General features: G+C 43.7%; 1 protein-coding gene across 1 annotated transcript in view; it reads right to left on the reverse strand.

Moving 5' to 3' along the window:
* The window catches only part of LOC109963808 (endothelial PAS domain-containing protein 1-like), a 47,423-nt gene extending 28,944 nt beyond the window's left edge, over positions 1-18,479 (reverse strand). Inside the window, 1 exon segment of the mRNA XM_020606662.1 lies at positions 17,770-18,479. Coding sequence (XP_020462318.1) covers positions 17,770-17,795 — 26 coding nt within the window. The 5' untranslated portion in view covers positions 17,796-18,479.
* Positions 18,480-19,211: the final 732 nt, after the last annotated feature.

Below are 19,211 nucleotides of genomic sequence, written 5' to 3' on the forward strand. Positions count from 1 at the left end.
TGGCCATATGGAGAAAAATGATTCAGGCCTGTTCAAGTCTGTCCCAGTCAGGGGAAAACCTTGCACCTTGGGTTTTGCAGGAGCTACAAAGTTTTAGATCTAAATCTTCACCATTTTAAAATTTGAAGTTTGTGAATAATAAACAGCAGTGTTCACATTTTTCCACATTTAATAGGCTAAAATAATGAGGACTAAACTGGAATGAGGATCTCACACAGCATGTGCACCAGCAGTAAGATCGATTATCAGACAGACATATTTGACCTTTTCTGTTTGCCACATTTTGTTTTCAGAAGCAACTAAAAGACCATTTTTCTGTCGTCAGGACATAAAACCAAGGACGTGTTAGCAGTGTCGGTCTCCACAGGCCCCATTAAGACTCCACAAGCCCCCTGAGCAGGATTAAAGTGTTTACATACTGCGTTCAAATGACAGCTGTATTTTACAAACCCAAAGCAGGGAAACATGAATTTGAACAGACGCATGTGAGGGTGAAAACTTTGGCAGGCTAAAGTTAAAAGAGTGAACAAAGCTTTTCAGCATCTGATCTGTCTGCAGGCTCCATGACCAAAAGCACAACAAACGAGGTGCGTTTCTGCTCTGCTGAGCTTCAGACAGCCTTCGTCTGCAGGGTCCACAGGGACACGGTGCAGTTTATCACGGTGGATCTGGGCCACACCTAGTGTACAACACACGCAGGGCCAGAGAACAGTACAACAGGGCGAAAGCACAAACATTTTCACAATAAAGCACAAGGAGCAATGACACTTGTGACTAAGATACAAAAATAAAACAAATGCTAAAACAAAGACCCGGTGAAATACTGAACTATGGAACACAACAGATTTCCTTTTCCAGTTCGAGGCTCTGAGGACAGAGGGTGTCACAGACTGTAAAGCTTCTGAGGCCAATCTCTGACTTGTGATACTGATTTGACTTGAGCAGAAAATGTTGACAAATGTGTCTTATGAACCTATCCTGTATATACACAGCTAATTTACTGCTTTTGGCTGGGCTCAGGCAAAGTCAGTGACACAGGACCTCAGTGATGTTCAAACCCAGAACACAATGTGCTCCCTGACCTCCAGCATGTTTCTGAGTCCTTTTTACTTTCTCTTATAGAAGGTGTTAGAGCAGTGTGCATCTCCAGACATCACTGTTTATTCTAACCTGTGTACTGTAATGCTTTATCTTACAGGCTGTGGCTTATAGTGAAAGTTTCTTTTAATTACACCTTTATTTATCTATCCAGGGCAGATCACCTTTCTTTTTCAGCGATGCCCTGTTCACATTTACACCTGGAAGTTGCCCAGTACAACCACAGACTGACCTGTGGCCACTGAGGGGCTCCACTGAAGCAGCTGGGGCTAAGGGCCTCGCCCAAGGGCACCACAGTGGTGTCGCTGAGGCTGGGGCTTTATGTAACACAGAGACGAGTCTTGCGCTGAAAATCTTCCCCTGATAAAATCATTTCTGTGCATTACACGTCCATCTGTGTCACATCAACAACAGCAGTGTTGGTGGATCCATTGGTTCAGACTTCAAAGTCAGTTTCCCCTCTGGCCACGATCGAGACCCCACAGAAACGCAAACTGCACAATCAAACATGCAAGCACACATTAAGGACAAGATAGCATACAATTAACAGGAAAGGCCGAGCACAGGAGCACCATTATCTTATCTCATCGAGCGCATGTCCCATCAGTGAGTCTCCCTGAGGTTTAAACTCATTAACCCCTACTGACAATCACCTAAACCGTCATTACTGATGCGCCAGCAGACGTCAGAGCTGTGTCCACTCAGTCAGGTCAACTGGAACAGCTAACTTCAGTTAGCTCCTGCCCGTGTGTGTGTGTGTGAGGATACCGCCACTCTGATTGTTGGGGGCCATTGTTGTTGCAGGGTCTAGGAGACTACAATGGGGCTCACAGTGGGAGTTCTGATGTACTCACTGACCCACACACAAACAAAACACACTCACGTTTGTTTTCATTGCTTGTAGGGACACTCCATCCATGTCCCCTTCATTTGCGTCCTTTCCTTGTGTCTTAGTCCCACCCATGTAAAATGTGAGGATGCAGGAACTGAGGACACATAAGACGTGCCTTCCCCCCCTTCCTTGATATGAAGCACCTAATCACCAACTGATTCCTGAAAAAGGGGTGTGTAGGTCCACATAAGATGCTCTTTCCTCACCCATGACTCCTTCAGTAGCCTCCTCGCTCCCCAGAGCAGGAATACGAGTTTCGGGACATCCTTCAAGAGAGTGGACAAGGACAACTGCCGTGTCAAGCAAGGACCAAGAAGTGAGGGATGATCAAATAAGAGAACTGGGATCTACCACTTGGCTTGGATGAATTTCCTGGAGTCTTAACCTTAACCATAACCACCACTTGCCTAACAGCTAACCTTTAACATTGCAGGCAGAGTCCCCACAGTGTGAGTGTGTAAACAGGTTTTGGTCCCATCACTGTGAGTAATACCAGATACACACTCACCAGAGGTCTGTGGTAACTAAGTGCATTTACCCAACGGCAGTGCTGTCGACGTCCTGCTGCTTCAAATTTACATTTCTTCCTTTGATTCTCCTTCATTCTTTCCTTCCTTCTACCCTTTTTGTTCCATCCACCTCCCTCTGTGCTGCTTTATTTTTGCACATGTTCCGTCCTTTCCCTCCTCAATTGACGCATCACCAACTGCTTAAACATGTAATTACAACACAAAACACACACACACTGTACATGCACAGTGAAGTTACCTATCGTGACTAATGATGCTTCATTCACCAATGTGACTGGAAACACTGACCGGACACTGGCACTGTACTCAAACTAGAGTGTAAAACGCACTCAGTGACCAGCGACATCCTGACACCTTTATGAAAACACCCAACATAACAACCCAATAACATTTTCTTGTTCTGCTTGAATTCATGTCCACATCTCAACGCTGCTTTTAGACTGAGAGAACAGCAATCTAACGCTGCATGTGCAGTCGGTCTACAGCCTGCCCAGCTTGTTTTTGTTGTGCCCATATACTGCATTTTGTTTCATCACTACAGCTTTTTAAGAGGCTGTTCTGCTCTGAGATTCATAACAGGCACAGTGGTGGAAAGCAGCTAGCGGCCTGCAGCCTGCCCAGCTTGTTTCTGTTGTGCCCATATACTGCATTTTGTTTCATCACTACAGCTTTTTAAGAGGCTGTTCTGCTCTGAGATTCATAACAGGCACAGTGGTGGAAAGCAGCTAAATCGATTTACTCAACTGCTGTACAGTTTTGAGATACTTTTACTTTGTAATACTTATTTGACCCCGAACTAACAGATAAATACTGTAAATAGAGGGACAGAGAGGCTGTGTGAGAGACAGGTAGAAAGTACATACCTGGCATTCTGAAACCTCAGTGACAGAAGCAGCGATGTCACTCTAAACCACAGCGAGTCACAGGGCCAAAGGCCACGCACCCACACACACACACACACACACACACACACACACACCCACACACACAGAGTAGTATTAACCTATTAGCCTGAAGGGCTGCAGGTGACGGCGAGTACAAATTAATTCTACAGCAGTGTTTCTTTGTTCACATCTGGGAATGACAGACAACATCAGGGCTCCTTTCAACATCAGCATCAATGAAGCTTTTATTGAGCAGAGAAAACGGCCACAATATTCTTATTATGACCATCAATAGTTTGTCATTTAATGTACCCACAGTCACCTACATTAAATACATTTTCCAGCTGTACAGTGATCATTTTGAGGTTTTAATTTAAGGTGTAGTTAATGTTTCCCACTGCAGCCTGAAACCTGGATTTGCATTCATGCAGTCAACATCATCAGCCTGCACAGTATAGGCTGCATCAGACCTGAACAATGCAGCCGAGCCGCAGCTTTTGTCATTTACAGTGATGTTTTTTAACCTTTCATTTATTCAGGGTAGGTCCACCGAGAGGCCGTCTCTCTTTTGCAGGGACGCCCTGTTCACATTCACACAATTAGGCTGCGTTCAGCCTGAGTTTCAACGTTGTGAAGAACGCAGCCCTCTCTATTTATTTCTGCGGGGGATCGCATTCACCGCAGGGGGCCTCGGCAAAACAACTCAACCCAGTGGAGTGAAAAAGTTGGATGTGGTTCAACTTTTGCCACACAAGAGGGTGACATCACCTGACAAAGGCATTTGGGCCGCAGTTAATGCACCATAACAATATGCAATGCGTTTTCATTAGTGAGGCTGTTGGATGTTTTTTACCTGTTGATGCCGACACTGGTGGTAGAATTGGTGCTAAGGTAGAGTAGGCTGTCAGCAGCATGGCTAACCTAAACACAAGGGAAACTCATGGACTGGAAGCGTGAATGAAGCCACTCACGTGGACGCGTCCCAACGTTGTACATGCCTACAGCACGCCCCCTGCGGCTCCTCACCCCCCTGACCAATGTAGCCCCTTATGCAATGCGTTTTCATTAGTGAGGCTGTTGGATGTTTTTTACCTGTTGATGCCGACACTGGTGGTAGAATTGGTGCTAAGGTAGAGTAGGCTGTCAGCAGCATGGCTAACCTAAACACAAGGGAAACTCATGGACTGGAAGCGGGAATGAAGCCACTCACGTGGACGCGTCCCAACGTTGTACATGCCTACAGCACGCCCCCTGCGGCTCCTCACCCCCCTGACCAATGTAGCCCCTTGATTTAAAACACAGCAGGAAGTTGCATTTTTGCTGGATCGGTGTGAATGTAGAAATTCACACATGGAAGCTGCCCAGTACAACCTCAGCAGCATGGCTAACCTAAACACAAGGGAAACTCATGGACTGGAAGCGTGAATGAAGCCACTCACGTGGACGCGTCCCAACGTTGTACATGCCTACAGCACGCCCCCTGCGGCTCCTCACCCCCCTGACCAATGTAGCCCCTTGATTTAAAACACAGCAGGAAGTTGCATTTTTGCTGGATCGGTGTGAATGTAGAAATTCACACATGGAAGCTGCCCAGTACAACCACAGACTGACCTGTGGCCACCGAGCAGCTATACTGGAGCAGCTGGGGTTAAGGGCCTTGCTCAAGGGCACTGCAGTGGTGTTAATAAGGGTGAGGTAACTGCTTTGTCACCCGTCCCACCCAGATTATTTCTGCCAGGAACGGAACCATCAACCCACCGGTCACAACCTCGTTTCTTGAGCCTTTAGGCCACCACTGCCCCCAACTCTTGGTCAAAGTAATGTGACTCTTCCTTTCTTGTTTCCAAGAGAAGGCGTTCTGACAGCAGCTGACCACACTGCCCTCTGCTCCTGTTCATTTTTCTTCATCTTCATCCCCTCCAGCTTTTCCAAGCACTTCTTTCTTTGTGTGTTATTAACTTGTCAGTCAGTGCTTGCAAACTAGAGCCTGAGGGGGACACAGGACAATGCTTGTGCACATACACTCAGATGCAAGCACTAACACATGATTAGAAACTAAGCAGCTCTCATGTTCAGTCCAAGTCTTAACAAAACAGACAAACAAAAACAATAAAGACAGGCCAGAGCTGCTGCTTGCGGACATATTGTGTCTGTTCCCCTCTCTGCTGGTAGTAATGACACTGTTAATACAGTTTCTCCCTGCAGCGCTCTCTGTCTGCACTGCACCGCGTTTCATCTGCTCATTTCTGCATGCAGACACCAGGACATAAATGTGTTGTTCAGGATCATCTGAGACTGCATCAGAGTGAAAACTGGCTTAATACATATGTTTATATGCAAACTGTCGGGTGACATAAAAGGACAGAGGTCAAAGAGGAGTCATTTCAAATTACAGACAAATGTCTTTTGTAATTCGGGATAACATCACTTAAAAAGTTCAAGTGACTTTGCATTTACACGTAGTTTTCTCATCTTCCATACAAAGTATTATTTTAGGTCTAGTTTGAATGGTTTGTCTGTGAACACACAGAGAAACACACAGAGGCCCCAACATTAAGTCCTAATGTCCATGTGACTGCTGTGATAACAAGCCAAGGGGCGACTCACAGGGCACAGAGCCCATTACCAGGGCAGCTGTAGGTCTGCATGTGTACGTGTGTGTGCCTGTGTAGATACATCACAGCTCTCCATGGATCATTTGCTCTGCAACTAAAACTGTTCTCATCGCTTTCTTGTCATTTCCATCACTGACACTGAGGACAGATTTACAGATTTCATCGCCGCTGACTGAAGCCTGAACGTTTGAGTGTACCCTGACCTGGTCCAAAGGAACAGTCCACTTGTTTGAAGATCACTATCATTTTTGTTTCACAGAGAGGACACGTTTAGCCTAGCTTAGCACGCAAACAAGCTGGAAGGCAAGGGGAATGCCAGCCTCTGACTCCAACAAAGGGGAAAAATACCCACTCCAACCAGGCCAGAGGTTGCCTAATTTATACCGTTTATATCATTCCTCCTGTTCATAGTAGCATTTAATTGATCTCCTTCCTAATGTGCGTTCAATAGAAGGACAGAATTAAAAGTCATTCTGTGCAAAAACATATTCAAAAGTTAGTTATTTAGAAAACTGAGTTTAAAAAATAGTGAAACTTCCCTTTAAGAAAATAAGACCCAAATCCAAATTATTTATCAGGACAGTTTCAAACTGTTGGATTGCTGCTTTTGTTCACTGAAGTTCACATTTTTCTATTTTCATTTAGGTGAAAATACAATTTGACGACACACACACACACACACACACACACACACACACACACACTGACATACACATATATTTAAACCTGAACCCCAAAACCAAGAGTTAACCCTCAAACAGCCGTTTGAATCTGTGTGAGAAAGTGAGGCTCCCATGGCACAGAACTCAAACTGGTCCTACACAATGTATAGCCATACAAGAACGCACACACACAACCTGACATACACAAACTGTATGCACACACCTTTCCTTGCTTACAGTGGGTCTTCCTGTAGTTGTGGTGCCTAGCCAAACACAAACACTGAGCAACAATACATCACTGGCTAATCTGTGATCCTGAGGAACACAGAGTTCTGGAAACACCGCCAAACACACACACACACAGCCAAACAAACAGCTATCCCAGACAGGCCCCTCAAATTCAGCTCAATCAGGGGAAGAACGATGTAGGAGATTGCTGATGATTCTGATAGGCCATGAAAGAGCGGCTGACGCACACGTACACACGCACACATTCTAGCACAAATAAACCTGCCCATGCCACGCTGATGGTCGAAATAGACTGGCTGATTGAAAGAAGCATAGAGGGTATGGTGAGAGAGAGAGAGACCACAGGTGGTGCCATGTGACCAGACAGTACCCTCCATCACAACACCAGACCAACTGCATGGCTGAGATGTGAACAGGCAGGAAGTCTCCCTGAGAAATTCAGTCAGGTACAATTACACGAATAAAGATGATTTCTCTAAGAGCAAAATACACTTGCACTCACACACACAAAAATCACACCTCTCCCCACCAGCAGTGTTTCCATCCACACAGCTTTGGTTTTCACATATTTGTCACTGCAATTTCTCTTTCCATCTCAGTAAACTAAAGGTGAGTGAACGTACATCAGCAGCAATGCTTCGTTTACTCGGCGCTCCTCCCAGTGCCAAAGCAGTAGTTCCTGTGACAGAGTGGACTGGTGATGATGCAGAACAACAGGGAAAACACCTTGTTGATGACTTTTCAAATAGGATTTGTCAGTGTTTTTATTAGCATAAATGAAAATTCAGATTATCACTTGAGCCCATGAGAATAAAACCAAAATCCATTATCATGCATAGACAGTTGGGTGTAAGAGAGAAACTATGGTTTCTCTCTTACACCTCAAATGACCTCAAAGTGTTCATCTCCTTTTCTCAAATGTTTATTTAGCATCTAAAAATCGGAGCTGTCAAAGATTTGTGTTACTCTTTAAAACTCACTGCATAAGCCCTGAGATCTCAATGTGAGACTTCTGTCACAGTACGAGTGTTAGTGTCAAATTCACAAGTAGAACAAAGGTGAAAGAAGCTGAGAGCACATGACTCAGTGGGGCTTTAAGTGGGAGCTATAGAAAGCACACGTGGGAACCTTTGTAATGTCAGTATTTGCTGTTACTCCGTTCTAATGAGTGGATTTAAAAAAAAAAGCCTCATTTTTGTTTGTCTTTGTTGAGGGTTGTGGTTCTTACATGTACAAACTGGTGGCAGTACCAGTTTGTACATGTTTTCTAGCAAAAGAAGCAAAATGGAGTGTTATTTTAGGACAAAGCTATACAAATATTATGACAAAGGTGAGAGAGGGGAAAAGGTTTTTCATCAGTTTCCCTGCCCTGAGATGTAAATTGAAAACAGGACCAAGTGTGATCTGTAGAGGATTATAGAGACTTAAAGAGAAAAGAATGCAGGTCTTGTGCTGCCTTTCACTTTGTCACCACTCTCACTGAAGCTCCACACACAGTCCACCTTCCATTTTGCAATACGGCTTGTGTGTAATTATATTTCTGTTGCATCTTTTTCATCAGTGTAAAACAAAGCATTAGCTGCGTTCTCTGCACCAAACTCATGTGAGAACAACACAAAGTGAATGATACCGATCTATTTCCATTTCCAGTGTTGGGGACTAGTGAACGTCATGTAAACTAGTAGTTTTACTACATTTTGCAGTGGGTAGTTCAGTTACATTCATATTGGCATAGTGATTCAATAGTTAAATTACATGTTGTCATTTATTGTGTACTTAACCACTGAATCTACAAACTGTTTTGGGACATAGCAGGAATAGATTTTTATTTTTGTTCCCCTTTCTGTTGGAGAAGAACTTTGAGCAACTGCTCACATGTCGTAAAAACAAAACAAGTCAGATGTTATAGAACTGACAAGACAGACAACAGGCTCTTTTTAGTCCGGTGCTAAAGTCAGTCAAACGATCCAACGAGGAGCAAGTTAAATAGTTTTCTCTTTAGATGTAGTCATAAAATACAAAATGCTGATTTGAACCTAACAGTCTGTACAATGTTGTCCCTGTGAAAAGCCCAGAACAGACTGTTTTAATCACTGTAGACACACCGTCCATTTCTCTGTGCTGTAGAATGTGTGAAGATGCAAAATGACATCTTAACTACATCAAACTGTGGCTGACTGTTTACTCTGATCATCTACTGCATCTTGGGACATTTTTCAGGTGTGTGTAACTTGTTTTTCAGACAGCAAAAAGCCCGATGATGTGAAGGTAGACAACAAGCCCTGAGAGAGCGCCAAGGGCCTCGACTCAGTTTGCACTGCCTGTTAGAGGCATGGATCTGCAGAGAGAAGGTGTCTAAAATGGTGGAAGGAATAAAAGATGTTAGCACACAGGTGGGACAAACAAACTGTAATGTCTTTCACACTGTCTGAACTAAAGAGTACTTAGTACTACGTGGTAAACCTCCACAAACCTTTAAAATTAGGGGGAAAAGAATGTAGATATTTATATTGAGCTGAAGAAAGGCACTGAATATCACGGTGCTGCCGACCCTTCATCGTCCAGCACTAAAGTTAATGGTCAACCTGAAGATGAAGTAAGTGGGTCTGGAAGGACCTGGCACTCGGCCAGGTGACACACAGTGGATCATGAAACCTGGCCATTTTGGTAGCAGAGGAAGAGGAAGGGGAGCAGGCGGACAGGAAATAGGAAATGGTGAGGAAATGGCGAGGAGACGGTGTATTGAAGGAGTGGAGAGAGGGGATCATACAGGCCTGGTCAAATGAGGCCAAGAAGGGGGGACAACACCACCGAAGTGAGCGAGGAGAGGCAAGCAGCACAGCTGGGAGTCGAGGGTATAGATGAGAGAATGTGATACGAAGAAAAAGATAGAGAAAAAAAAAACTACAATGGAAAGCACGAGGTTGAAGAAGGGAGGAAAAGTGGGCGGCTGAGAATGAACGAGATAAAAATAACAATGGAAAGATGCAGAGAGAGGTTTCCCAGAGCGCCTCCTCTCCTCCCTCACTGTTTCCCCTCACTGTGCAGGGGCCTGAGGGCCAAACGGCTGGTCAGGGGCCTCTGGACTCACCAGAGCCACCGGTTGATCAGCAGTTTGTTTTCTGCTGTTGTACAGAAGACATACATTTCATTATGCTTTTTGGTCCCTGTTGCTACATCATTGCTTTGAAGAATATCTTTGCATGTGTTGTCAAGGCTTTGCAGAAATAACACATGCTGCAGCTGAAAGCCTGAGATTGAACTTTGGACAGTCTGATATTTAATGTAACCATATAAATTATGGCAGTGCTTTTCTCATTTAACTACTGATACATCCATATGTCGCCCAAGTATCCTAATGTTTGTCTTATAAGCAATATGTGCAATTTAATTTAAAAATCAAGAATATAAATAAAGAACATCACATTTTAAAATTTTTTTTGCATTTCACCTATTTGTTTTAACTCTCTTCTACATTAAGACATTATAGCATATAATCAGCTTGTTTGCTACATGTAAATAAGATGAAAGTACCTCATGTAGAAATAAAAAAAAAACCTGTGCTGCATCAATTATCTTGTTTGATATCTCATCCTGTGTGCAACACAAAACTCCCACAAACACTCAGAGGAGTGAAAATGACAGAAAAGCCTTTCAGCTCTGTATCACTGCCACAGTTTGCACTCAGCATCAATGGGTCTAATTCTAAATCTCCACACACAGTATAAAGTTCACCACAGCTCACAAGTGGCAACGATCTCACTGACAACTGTAAACTGGTCTTTTAGCCTTCGTTCGGCCCCACTGTTTGTCCTCCTTAGAGAACTAATCATGATAAAGGAAAACAACCCCACAGCTGGGAAACACACTGCATCTGTATCTCTGTCACTTCTCTACTTTCATCACAACCCCCCAGTAAATCTTTGACTTGGTCTGTGCCCTTTAATCTCTCCGTTCCATTTCTGTCTCCCTGTGTTTCTGTCTTCATCTTTCTCATACTAAAACTCTGAATAGGAGCTTTAGACCCCAAACACAGGACAATAAAGTCTCAAAGCACAAAGCCAGATTCTTAACCACAGAGAGACTTGTTCACATCCGACAAGCAGACAAAGCTGTTAATGTTGCTCCTGACATAAAGCTGCTGCTTGTTTCATCAGATTTGAGCTGAAAATGAAGCAGCCCAGCTTGAGTACAATCACATTCAGTTTTTTTATTCTGTTCATGCACAAGCTCCAACATAAAGTCTGGGAATCATTACAGACAGCGACAAGCTGCTTTTCCTAAACAATCCGACTGTAAGTCCAACATCGGTGTTGTTAAAGGTTCAGATCTCGGCTTGTCGTGAGCCAGGAAAACAGTTCTGGCAAATCCCAGGTCCTATCACAGCTCCTGCACAAACAGATTACGGACTTGAAAGAGACAAGTCAGCACGAGATACAGCGCTGAACATTTGATCTTCTGCGATCGTTCCTTCATGACGAACGTCAGCTGATCATTTTGCTGCTGCAAGACTCTGGTAACTAAAGTAAACAAGTATTGACTGTTTCAGTCCTGATAGAGAAGAAGAGCAAAGTTTTACTGTTTGGTAAAAATCTTGGATCTGCAGTTTGTGTTTTCTCCTTGAAACTACCATTTATGCAGGGTACTATTAGTGTGTTATTGGTTTTGAAACAAACAGCCGTTGCATGGATTATGTTCCTTTGGAGGGAGGGGGAGCTCTGCTCTTGTACCACACACAAGTCAAAGTGGGTGCAGGCAAAAACCCTTTGATTAGGGGCAGATTGTGGTTTTGGTTAAATGTGCCATAAATCCAGGAAACACTTCCCTTAGAGACGAGGTAAACATCACAAACATATGACAGCTATGACATGTGATTTCCATGAGAAATGGCTCTGAAACACAAAACCATGAAGGTGTTTTGTCCTGGTTCAATTGTGGGACATTCAGAAGTGCGTACAACAATGACAGGCCTCACAGGTTCTAGATTTATTAATCAGGGCTTTGCATGTGAAGAACAAACATCTGAACACAGCTTTCAGATGCTGCATCATTTTAACACTGAGCAATTCGACCTGACCAACTCGAAACAGACTGTGCAGTGACTGTCCTGAATAGACAAGCTGACAAAATGAAACCATCAGCCATTTAGAACATCTATTGATTAGTTCATAGACATTAATAATGCAAAAACACCAAACAACCAACATCCGGTTCCTGCTTCTCCAAGGTGAGCGTTTTCTGTCATCGTATATCAGAAACGGATGGTCTCTGGGTTCTGGACTGTTCAGTGGGACAGAACACCAGGTCACCTTGGGCTTTTCAACACAACTATTCTCTGACATTTTTACAGACTAATTGATTAGTCAAGGAATTTAAATAGCTGTGCAGCCCGTCTTCATAAGGCTCAAAGTGGCCCTTCACTAAAAGACATCAGTACTTACAGAAGAAATGTCAAACGTCTGAAGATTGAATAAAAACAAAAAGGTGCAGAAAATCGTATTTTCATATACTGAATGTAAAATAAGATTCTGCAAAGTGACCAGTAACCACAGCTGTAAGATGAATACAGTACAGTAGGAAGTGCAGGACGTTTCCTTTTGGAATATAGAAGGAAAACGCGACCACCTGAGAACCAGAACTACAAAACTGACTGAAGTACACTACTAGAGTTAATGTAGTCAATTACCTCCCATCTCTGGAAACAACAGTCTACAAGAGGCAACAGATCCACTCAGAGCTCCACTTTTGGGCTTCACTGTCCGTCTCTCCCTGCATTCCTCTGCCTTTCAGGTTGAGAGGCTGCTATAAGTGTTGGGAGGCCGAGTTGGCGGGGGTTAGCACACAAAAGAGGCATGGCGGCGCTGTGCCAACCGGGCCTCAGCTCGCTTCGACAATGACAGCCGCTTATTTGACAGGCTGTACTGTCCCACAGAGCATCAGGGCTGCAGCTCCTGCTCGTTACCCCTGGGTCTTTAAGTTCCTCACTGATTCATGTTCATCTACATCAACTCCACAGACACTTGATTATCTCTCAGTCTTGTTTAACAATTTTCTTAACTCTCCTTCTCTTCTCTCTAGCTTGCTTTTGGCAACCTGCTGTCCTGTCCTGTCCTCTATGAGAGTGGGACACAAAGATGCAACAATACCCAACTAAGGCAGCAGCAAAACCAAATAAAATAAACTAAACCAATGCATTAAACTCATTCTTGAACCTTTGTGCCACGATCACATAATGGAGCTACAGTAGGATCAGTGGCCACAGACTTCGACGGCCACCTACTTTTTCACAAAACCAAATAAAAAAAAGTTCAGTTGGCGGAACTTTTTTTTGTTCCTCAGCAGATAAACTAGGCGTTTGACAAGGAGACGGCACTGAGCAAACTCCATGCCCTGAACAAGGCAGGGTTATTTAAAGGTATTAAAGGTTGAGGAAAATGATACTCACTGCATCTTGAGTTAAGATTTTTAACAAGAAAACAAGGTTCAGCTCCCTGCGGTGCCACAGTCCTCTCTGTCCACACACATCACACATCCCGATGTTCAGCAAAGCCTCCAGTCACTGAGCAGACACAACATGTGCTGACTCTTTATAAGATGTGTGACACCAGGAACAACCGTGATGAAGGTGACTGTAAATGGATTGATCTTTCCTGTAGTGAGTCATTACTGAGGGTGCAAAGGTCGACGTGCATGTGCAGGGTTCGCTATACTATTAAAGTTTTAGAGGATGTTTCTAAGTTTAGAACTAAATACAAATAAAATCTCATTGGGACTAAAACTAAATCTATTTCATGCATAATGAACTCCTTCACTCCTTTCTTTTGGATATACTATATCCTTATCAACTGGAACATGGCTAAGTTTTTCTATTTCCTGATATTGTTCCAGAATATACACATCCATAGTGATGATGATAATGGTGAGAGGACATAAAATGCACCCAAAAGAATCCGTCTCTCCACACTCGTGCAATGTATATGTGGCTGGCAGCTGCACTGGACTCTGACCTTTGAACACTGTTTCCAGTGGAATCACATGATGAAGGCAGTGAGTGGGGTTCCTCAGAAGCTTATTTCTGGCAACAGTCAGCCAGGATGTAAAAATAAAGCCATTTAATAGAGCCAGTGGTGGAAAGGTAGGGTGAGAAACACCACCAGTGTGTTACCATGTCAAACTGTGGTAAAGGCTGTGGCAGACCACAACAAACACTGGGAGTCTAGAGTGTTTACTGGATTCAGACCAACCAGCAGTCACTGGGTTTCACTCTGTTAAGATGCATGTGAGGCAGCTTTATTGTAACTCATCAGGTTGCTGTAACAAAACGAATCATTTTCACCACATTAGTGTTTTTACCACTGAACCGGTGATGATTCAGGCGTGCTGTTACCACTGGAGACAGCTTCCCTGAGTGTCGGCTGCTGGTGTCACAGAAACGAGTCAACAAACAGCTGACAAGCAAAATATTATCACAACCAAATAACAGTGAAAGCCAAACACTGGGCCTCAGAAATGAAAACCTAAGGGAAACCTGTCTCCCCAAACGTTGCCATTACTGTCAATAGGATACAACAGCTGCCTCCCAGAAACCAGCAACTAAAATGTGTTGGTTAAGCTTCAGCAAATCAGAATCAGCTTTATTGGCCAGGTGTATTGGACACACCAGTAATTTCACTGTGGTACAGCGGCTCTCTGTGTGCACGCACAATGTTCTTCTTCCATAAGGCAACGAGTCAACAAGACCGGGAACAAAAACAGGAAAGGAATGTGCAAACAAGAAAAAAGAATTTGCATTAGGAAAACAAAAATGAAGCACTTACAGAAATATACATACACAGTTTTCAGATGGATATATACGAAAGTATATTTACAGGTATTGCACCGAGGGTTGTGCAAGATCACCAAAGAAAAATCATAGTGCTGACTTTATGTGTCTGACGAGAAACACACCGGCAAAACTGATGCTGAAGTCAACGGCCACACACACACACACACACACACATTTACCACCATGAATGCTTTGGTTCTGATGGCTCCGGAAACCCATTTATCAAAAAGGATATTAATGATTTGTCAGCTTGTGTCTTCTGTGTGCCAGCTGTTGAGAATCACTGAAGTCGTTTTCAAAACCAAAATGCCAAAATTCTAGTGGTTTCAGCTTCACAAATGTGGCCATTTGCTGGTTTTATTACACTCCTATTAATGTCAAATGAACATAAAATGAACAGTTATTACTCTGTGGGGTAGAGTTTCTAACAGATGCATCTTAAATGTGATGATTTGCTTGGTTTCACAGTCAAGTAAACAGATTTTTTAAAATGTGACAAAACGCCATTTAAAGGGCTTGTTCACCGCTGGACATGGTCATTCAGCCACGGTCAAACTGCTGCATATTGTTTGTTTTAACCCGATACAAACATACTTTAAAAATATATGATGAGTTACTGTTTTTGGATACGAGGAGAGGCCACAACTCAAGAGCCAAAGTGCACTGGAAGGTGTCCTTAGAAAATAAGTGAATAAGCAGAGGAAATGCCACGATGACACCTCCATTATTCCCATACATCAGTCTGTCAAGTGCTGAATCATAAGTTTTTTGTTGTGCTTTTGGGACTACATTATTTGAATTACCTCCAAAATGATGAAATCAAAATGAGTAACCTTCCTTTTCTTTAACAGCCTTACAGTAAGTGGACAAGCACATAAAAACATTCCAGCACATTTACTTTCTGGCATCAGCAGCTGCTGTGAAACACTGCAACTCAATGAACACAGCATTGTTTACCGGACAGTCGTCATAAATCAAACTAATTATCAGAGCAATTATGACTTCCAGGCAGCAACCGCCTCAGTGTGGGTCATACCAGGACAAACGCAATACAATATAGAGGAAAGGGCACAACACATCAGTGAGGAGACAAAGACCAGTGAACTCACACACACTTTTCATGTGCAGCGTGACACAGACGCGCTCACAGGTCTCCCTCCCTAAAATGGCCGACAGATCTCCGGTGAAGCACCGAGGCGTCGGTGGGAGGAGGAAATGCTGCTGGGCTCAGCTCACTGTCTGTCTCCTAATGTCATTGTGTCTCTTTCCCTTTCCTTGACTGGCTTTCATCCCGGATGACAGAGTCCACCGTCTCTGACCTGTGCCCTAGTACCTGCTGTATTCATGTTTAGGCCTGAGAGCTGGATAGACAAGAAGGCGTCAGGCAAGCTTCATCTTCTCCTCCTAGTGGTGTGACAGCAGAAGATGAATCTCCTCTCTCTCAGAATCTCTTAATGAACTGTGCTGTCGGTTGTGTTCAGTGTCTTTTTCATGTCTCAAATAAAACATCTTTGATCTGACTGAAACAAAAGCAATGAAATTAAGGATTTCCTGCAGGTAACATGTTAATTCTCTCTCTTTGACAGGCCTGATTAAATAAGTTGTTATGACAACACAAACTGATGCAAGCTGGAACCACTAAGGCATTATTATGCAATATTAGGCTCATGGCCTCCTCACCACTGGTGAACAATTAACAACCAGAGGGCGGGGCAGCGCTTTCAGGAAGACACAAAGTCCAAATGTTGTGATGCCACAGTGAAGTAGAAGGGAAACACATGTGTCAGATGTGCATATGACATGAGGTGAATGGCTAAAATATCAAGTACACTGCACATAAGACGTGGGCCGATACTGCTGAGTGAAACAGCTGAATATCCTACAGTTTGAGGAGGCAACATTATCTGGTGATCAGCTGACTGCAAAGGCTGCCAATTAAATAATCCAACATGTGGCAGCAGTGTTTGGGATCTGGAAGGACTCCAAGAGGGGCCCATACCTGCAGTTCTAGAAAGTTCCCCAGCAGCTGTCTGATATCTACTGTACTGTCTCATGTAGACGTCTGTCTTATCTGCTAAAGGAGGTTACAGGTCAAAGACTTGGATTCTCTCCTGGAAATAGCACTTTGCTGGAAAAACATCTGTGCTTTCTTGTTCTCACCTACCTAAAACTCATAGTAGACATTATTTATTATTATTATTATAATTCACACAGAGAAATGAAAGCTTTTGTGCTCTCAGTATTCTGTCTGTGCAGCATCCTCTCTGCAAAGTAAAATGTCTTCTGTGGCTCTGAAGTCTGCAGGAAACTGAAGCTTCAGTGTCCAGAAAAACTAAAACCACAGGTGTTGTACTGAGCCACTGAGCTACATGCACATACAACCAAACAATACCGTTTGCAAAAGCTGGTGGTGTTTTCCCCAACAGGAGCATTTGATAGATCCTTCAGCAGGGCCTTTACTTATTATTAACTGTGTAAAGAAATCGTATCTAATGATCAAAACTCGCCCCTAATCTCCAACACCTGCTCACATCGTTTGCATTTAAACTTTACCTTTATCGGTTTTTCTCTCCCCAACTAGTTTTAAACGCTTTTAAAGGTGTATCCCATTTAATTATCTACATGTAACTTGGCTTAACTGGTTCAGTGGCGGGAATGTGGTTAAACCCGGTGACAACCTCTAGAAAACCAATCAGATCATCCATTTATTGTACCTTCAGTCTAACGAAATCACATACCATCACTGCATGAAACACACACTGACAGCGTCACAAAGTTTGCAGCCAAACGCCCCGTGGAGCCACTGGGGCTGTGATTTACAATCACTATCAGAGCGAATCCAGGCCAAGTCACATGCAGCGCTGCAGCAACAGGTCTCTGACACAGGAGCCAAGTGTCAGGCGCTTTCTGCACTAAATAAACAGCCTCTATCATTTCCAGGCCGCGGATGAATCAACTCACCACTAACGGGAAACTAAAACCGGGGGAAGGCGCAGAGCAAACCCGCGTCTTACCTCTTTTTCTCCTTATCAGCCGTCATGCTTTCTCTTGCGAACAATCACAGTGTTGTAATCCCCCGACAGTTTAAGTTAAGTCCAATTTTGGGGTCAAAACTAGTTCAACATGCAGGTATTACATAGAAGTGCGCAGGTCAGGAGCCCTCTGAAGGATCACGTCATTAAACCTGCGAACTTAGTCCATTAAAGGGGTCTGTGAGGTCCAGGCTGGAGGGGATCGGGGCCGTACAGTCTCAGAACACTGCCGAGGATCGTACAGCCTCTCACCCGCAGAAAAAGTCCACACAAGCTGAGCTGACAACCGAACTGCCGCGGACTGGAGCCACACGCAGGATCACCTGTCAAAACTTTTCCTCGCTTGGATCTGAAAACTCCCAAAGCTGCTCGGTCTCTGACCTGAACCTCAGCTGGCAGCCGGACAGCCGCTGTCCAATTCCCTGGCCGCTGATTGGCTGGAAACGTCGCCGGGAGCCGCCCCCGTTAGCCCGCCCTCTCCTGCGCCTTCAGGCTTCCTACCTGTTCGTCCCCGGTGCGCAACAGGTGTGAGCTGCGGTCACAGACGATACCTGTCAGAACCTCATGATGATGATGATGATGATGATGGTGCAACTGAGCCAGTCTTCTGTTTTCCGTGATCAGCAGCCACCAGTTCTGCTAAAGGAACACTCCACTGAAAAATAAAAAGCCAAACCCTTCGGTGTGTTTTTAAAGGGACAGTTGGAGCACTTTGGGAAAGATGTACAAAAGTGGAGACGTCTAGCGTTGAGCAAAGCTTCCCCCACCTTCTGTTCAAACATGTCGCCTAATATTTATGAAAGTGGATATGTATTTAATTTGTTTTTGAGAATTAAAGAAGCTTTTCATTTGAATGGTTATTCTTGTGTTGTTTTCTGTTTGTTTTTCTTCCTATGTTTGAAATAAATCTAATCTAATATGGTTCATCACTTTTAGGAGAGAAACTAATGAGTAGCTTTACTGATCATTCATTTATCAAAATGATTGCAAAATAATTTCAGTTGATTGATTCTGTTTGCTGGGAGTTTGATGAGATTACTGACACTACTCTTTTTTTTTTTTTACAGTTGGGTCCAACAAGTCAACAAAACACACTGTGCCCATGTGCCCTGAGGTGCACACACAAGCACTTTGTGGTGACAGCACCATTTGTCTCTTTGAGGCCTCCAGTGCTCAGCTTCCCATCAGTTTTCAGTTTGATGGCAGGTCTCACCACATTTTTCAGCAACTAAAAGACAGACAGCTGCTTATGGCATTTAACCTGGTCTTCACTTCTTTAGATGGAAAAGATTACTGAAGTGTCCCGTTAACACACACGCAGCTGATGAAGGTGTCTACACTAGTTTAAAGCTGTTTGTCTACACTGCGGTGAGCTGTTAAATATTTTGTTTAATCTAAAGCCTAAACCATCAGGATTTAACGGG

Source organism: Monopterus albus, unplaced genomic scaffold (genome assembly GCF_001952655.1).
Source record: "Monopterus albus unplaced genomic scaffold, M_albus_1.0 scaffold80.1, whole genome shotgun sequence".
Lineage (NCBI taxonomy): Eukaryota > Metazoa > Chordata > Actinopteri > Synbranchiformes > Synbranchidae > Monopterus > Monopterus albus.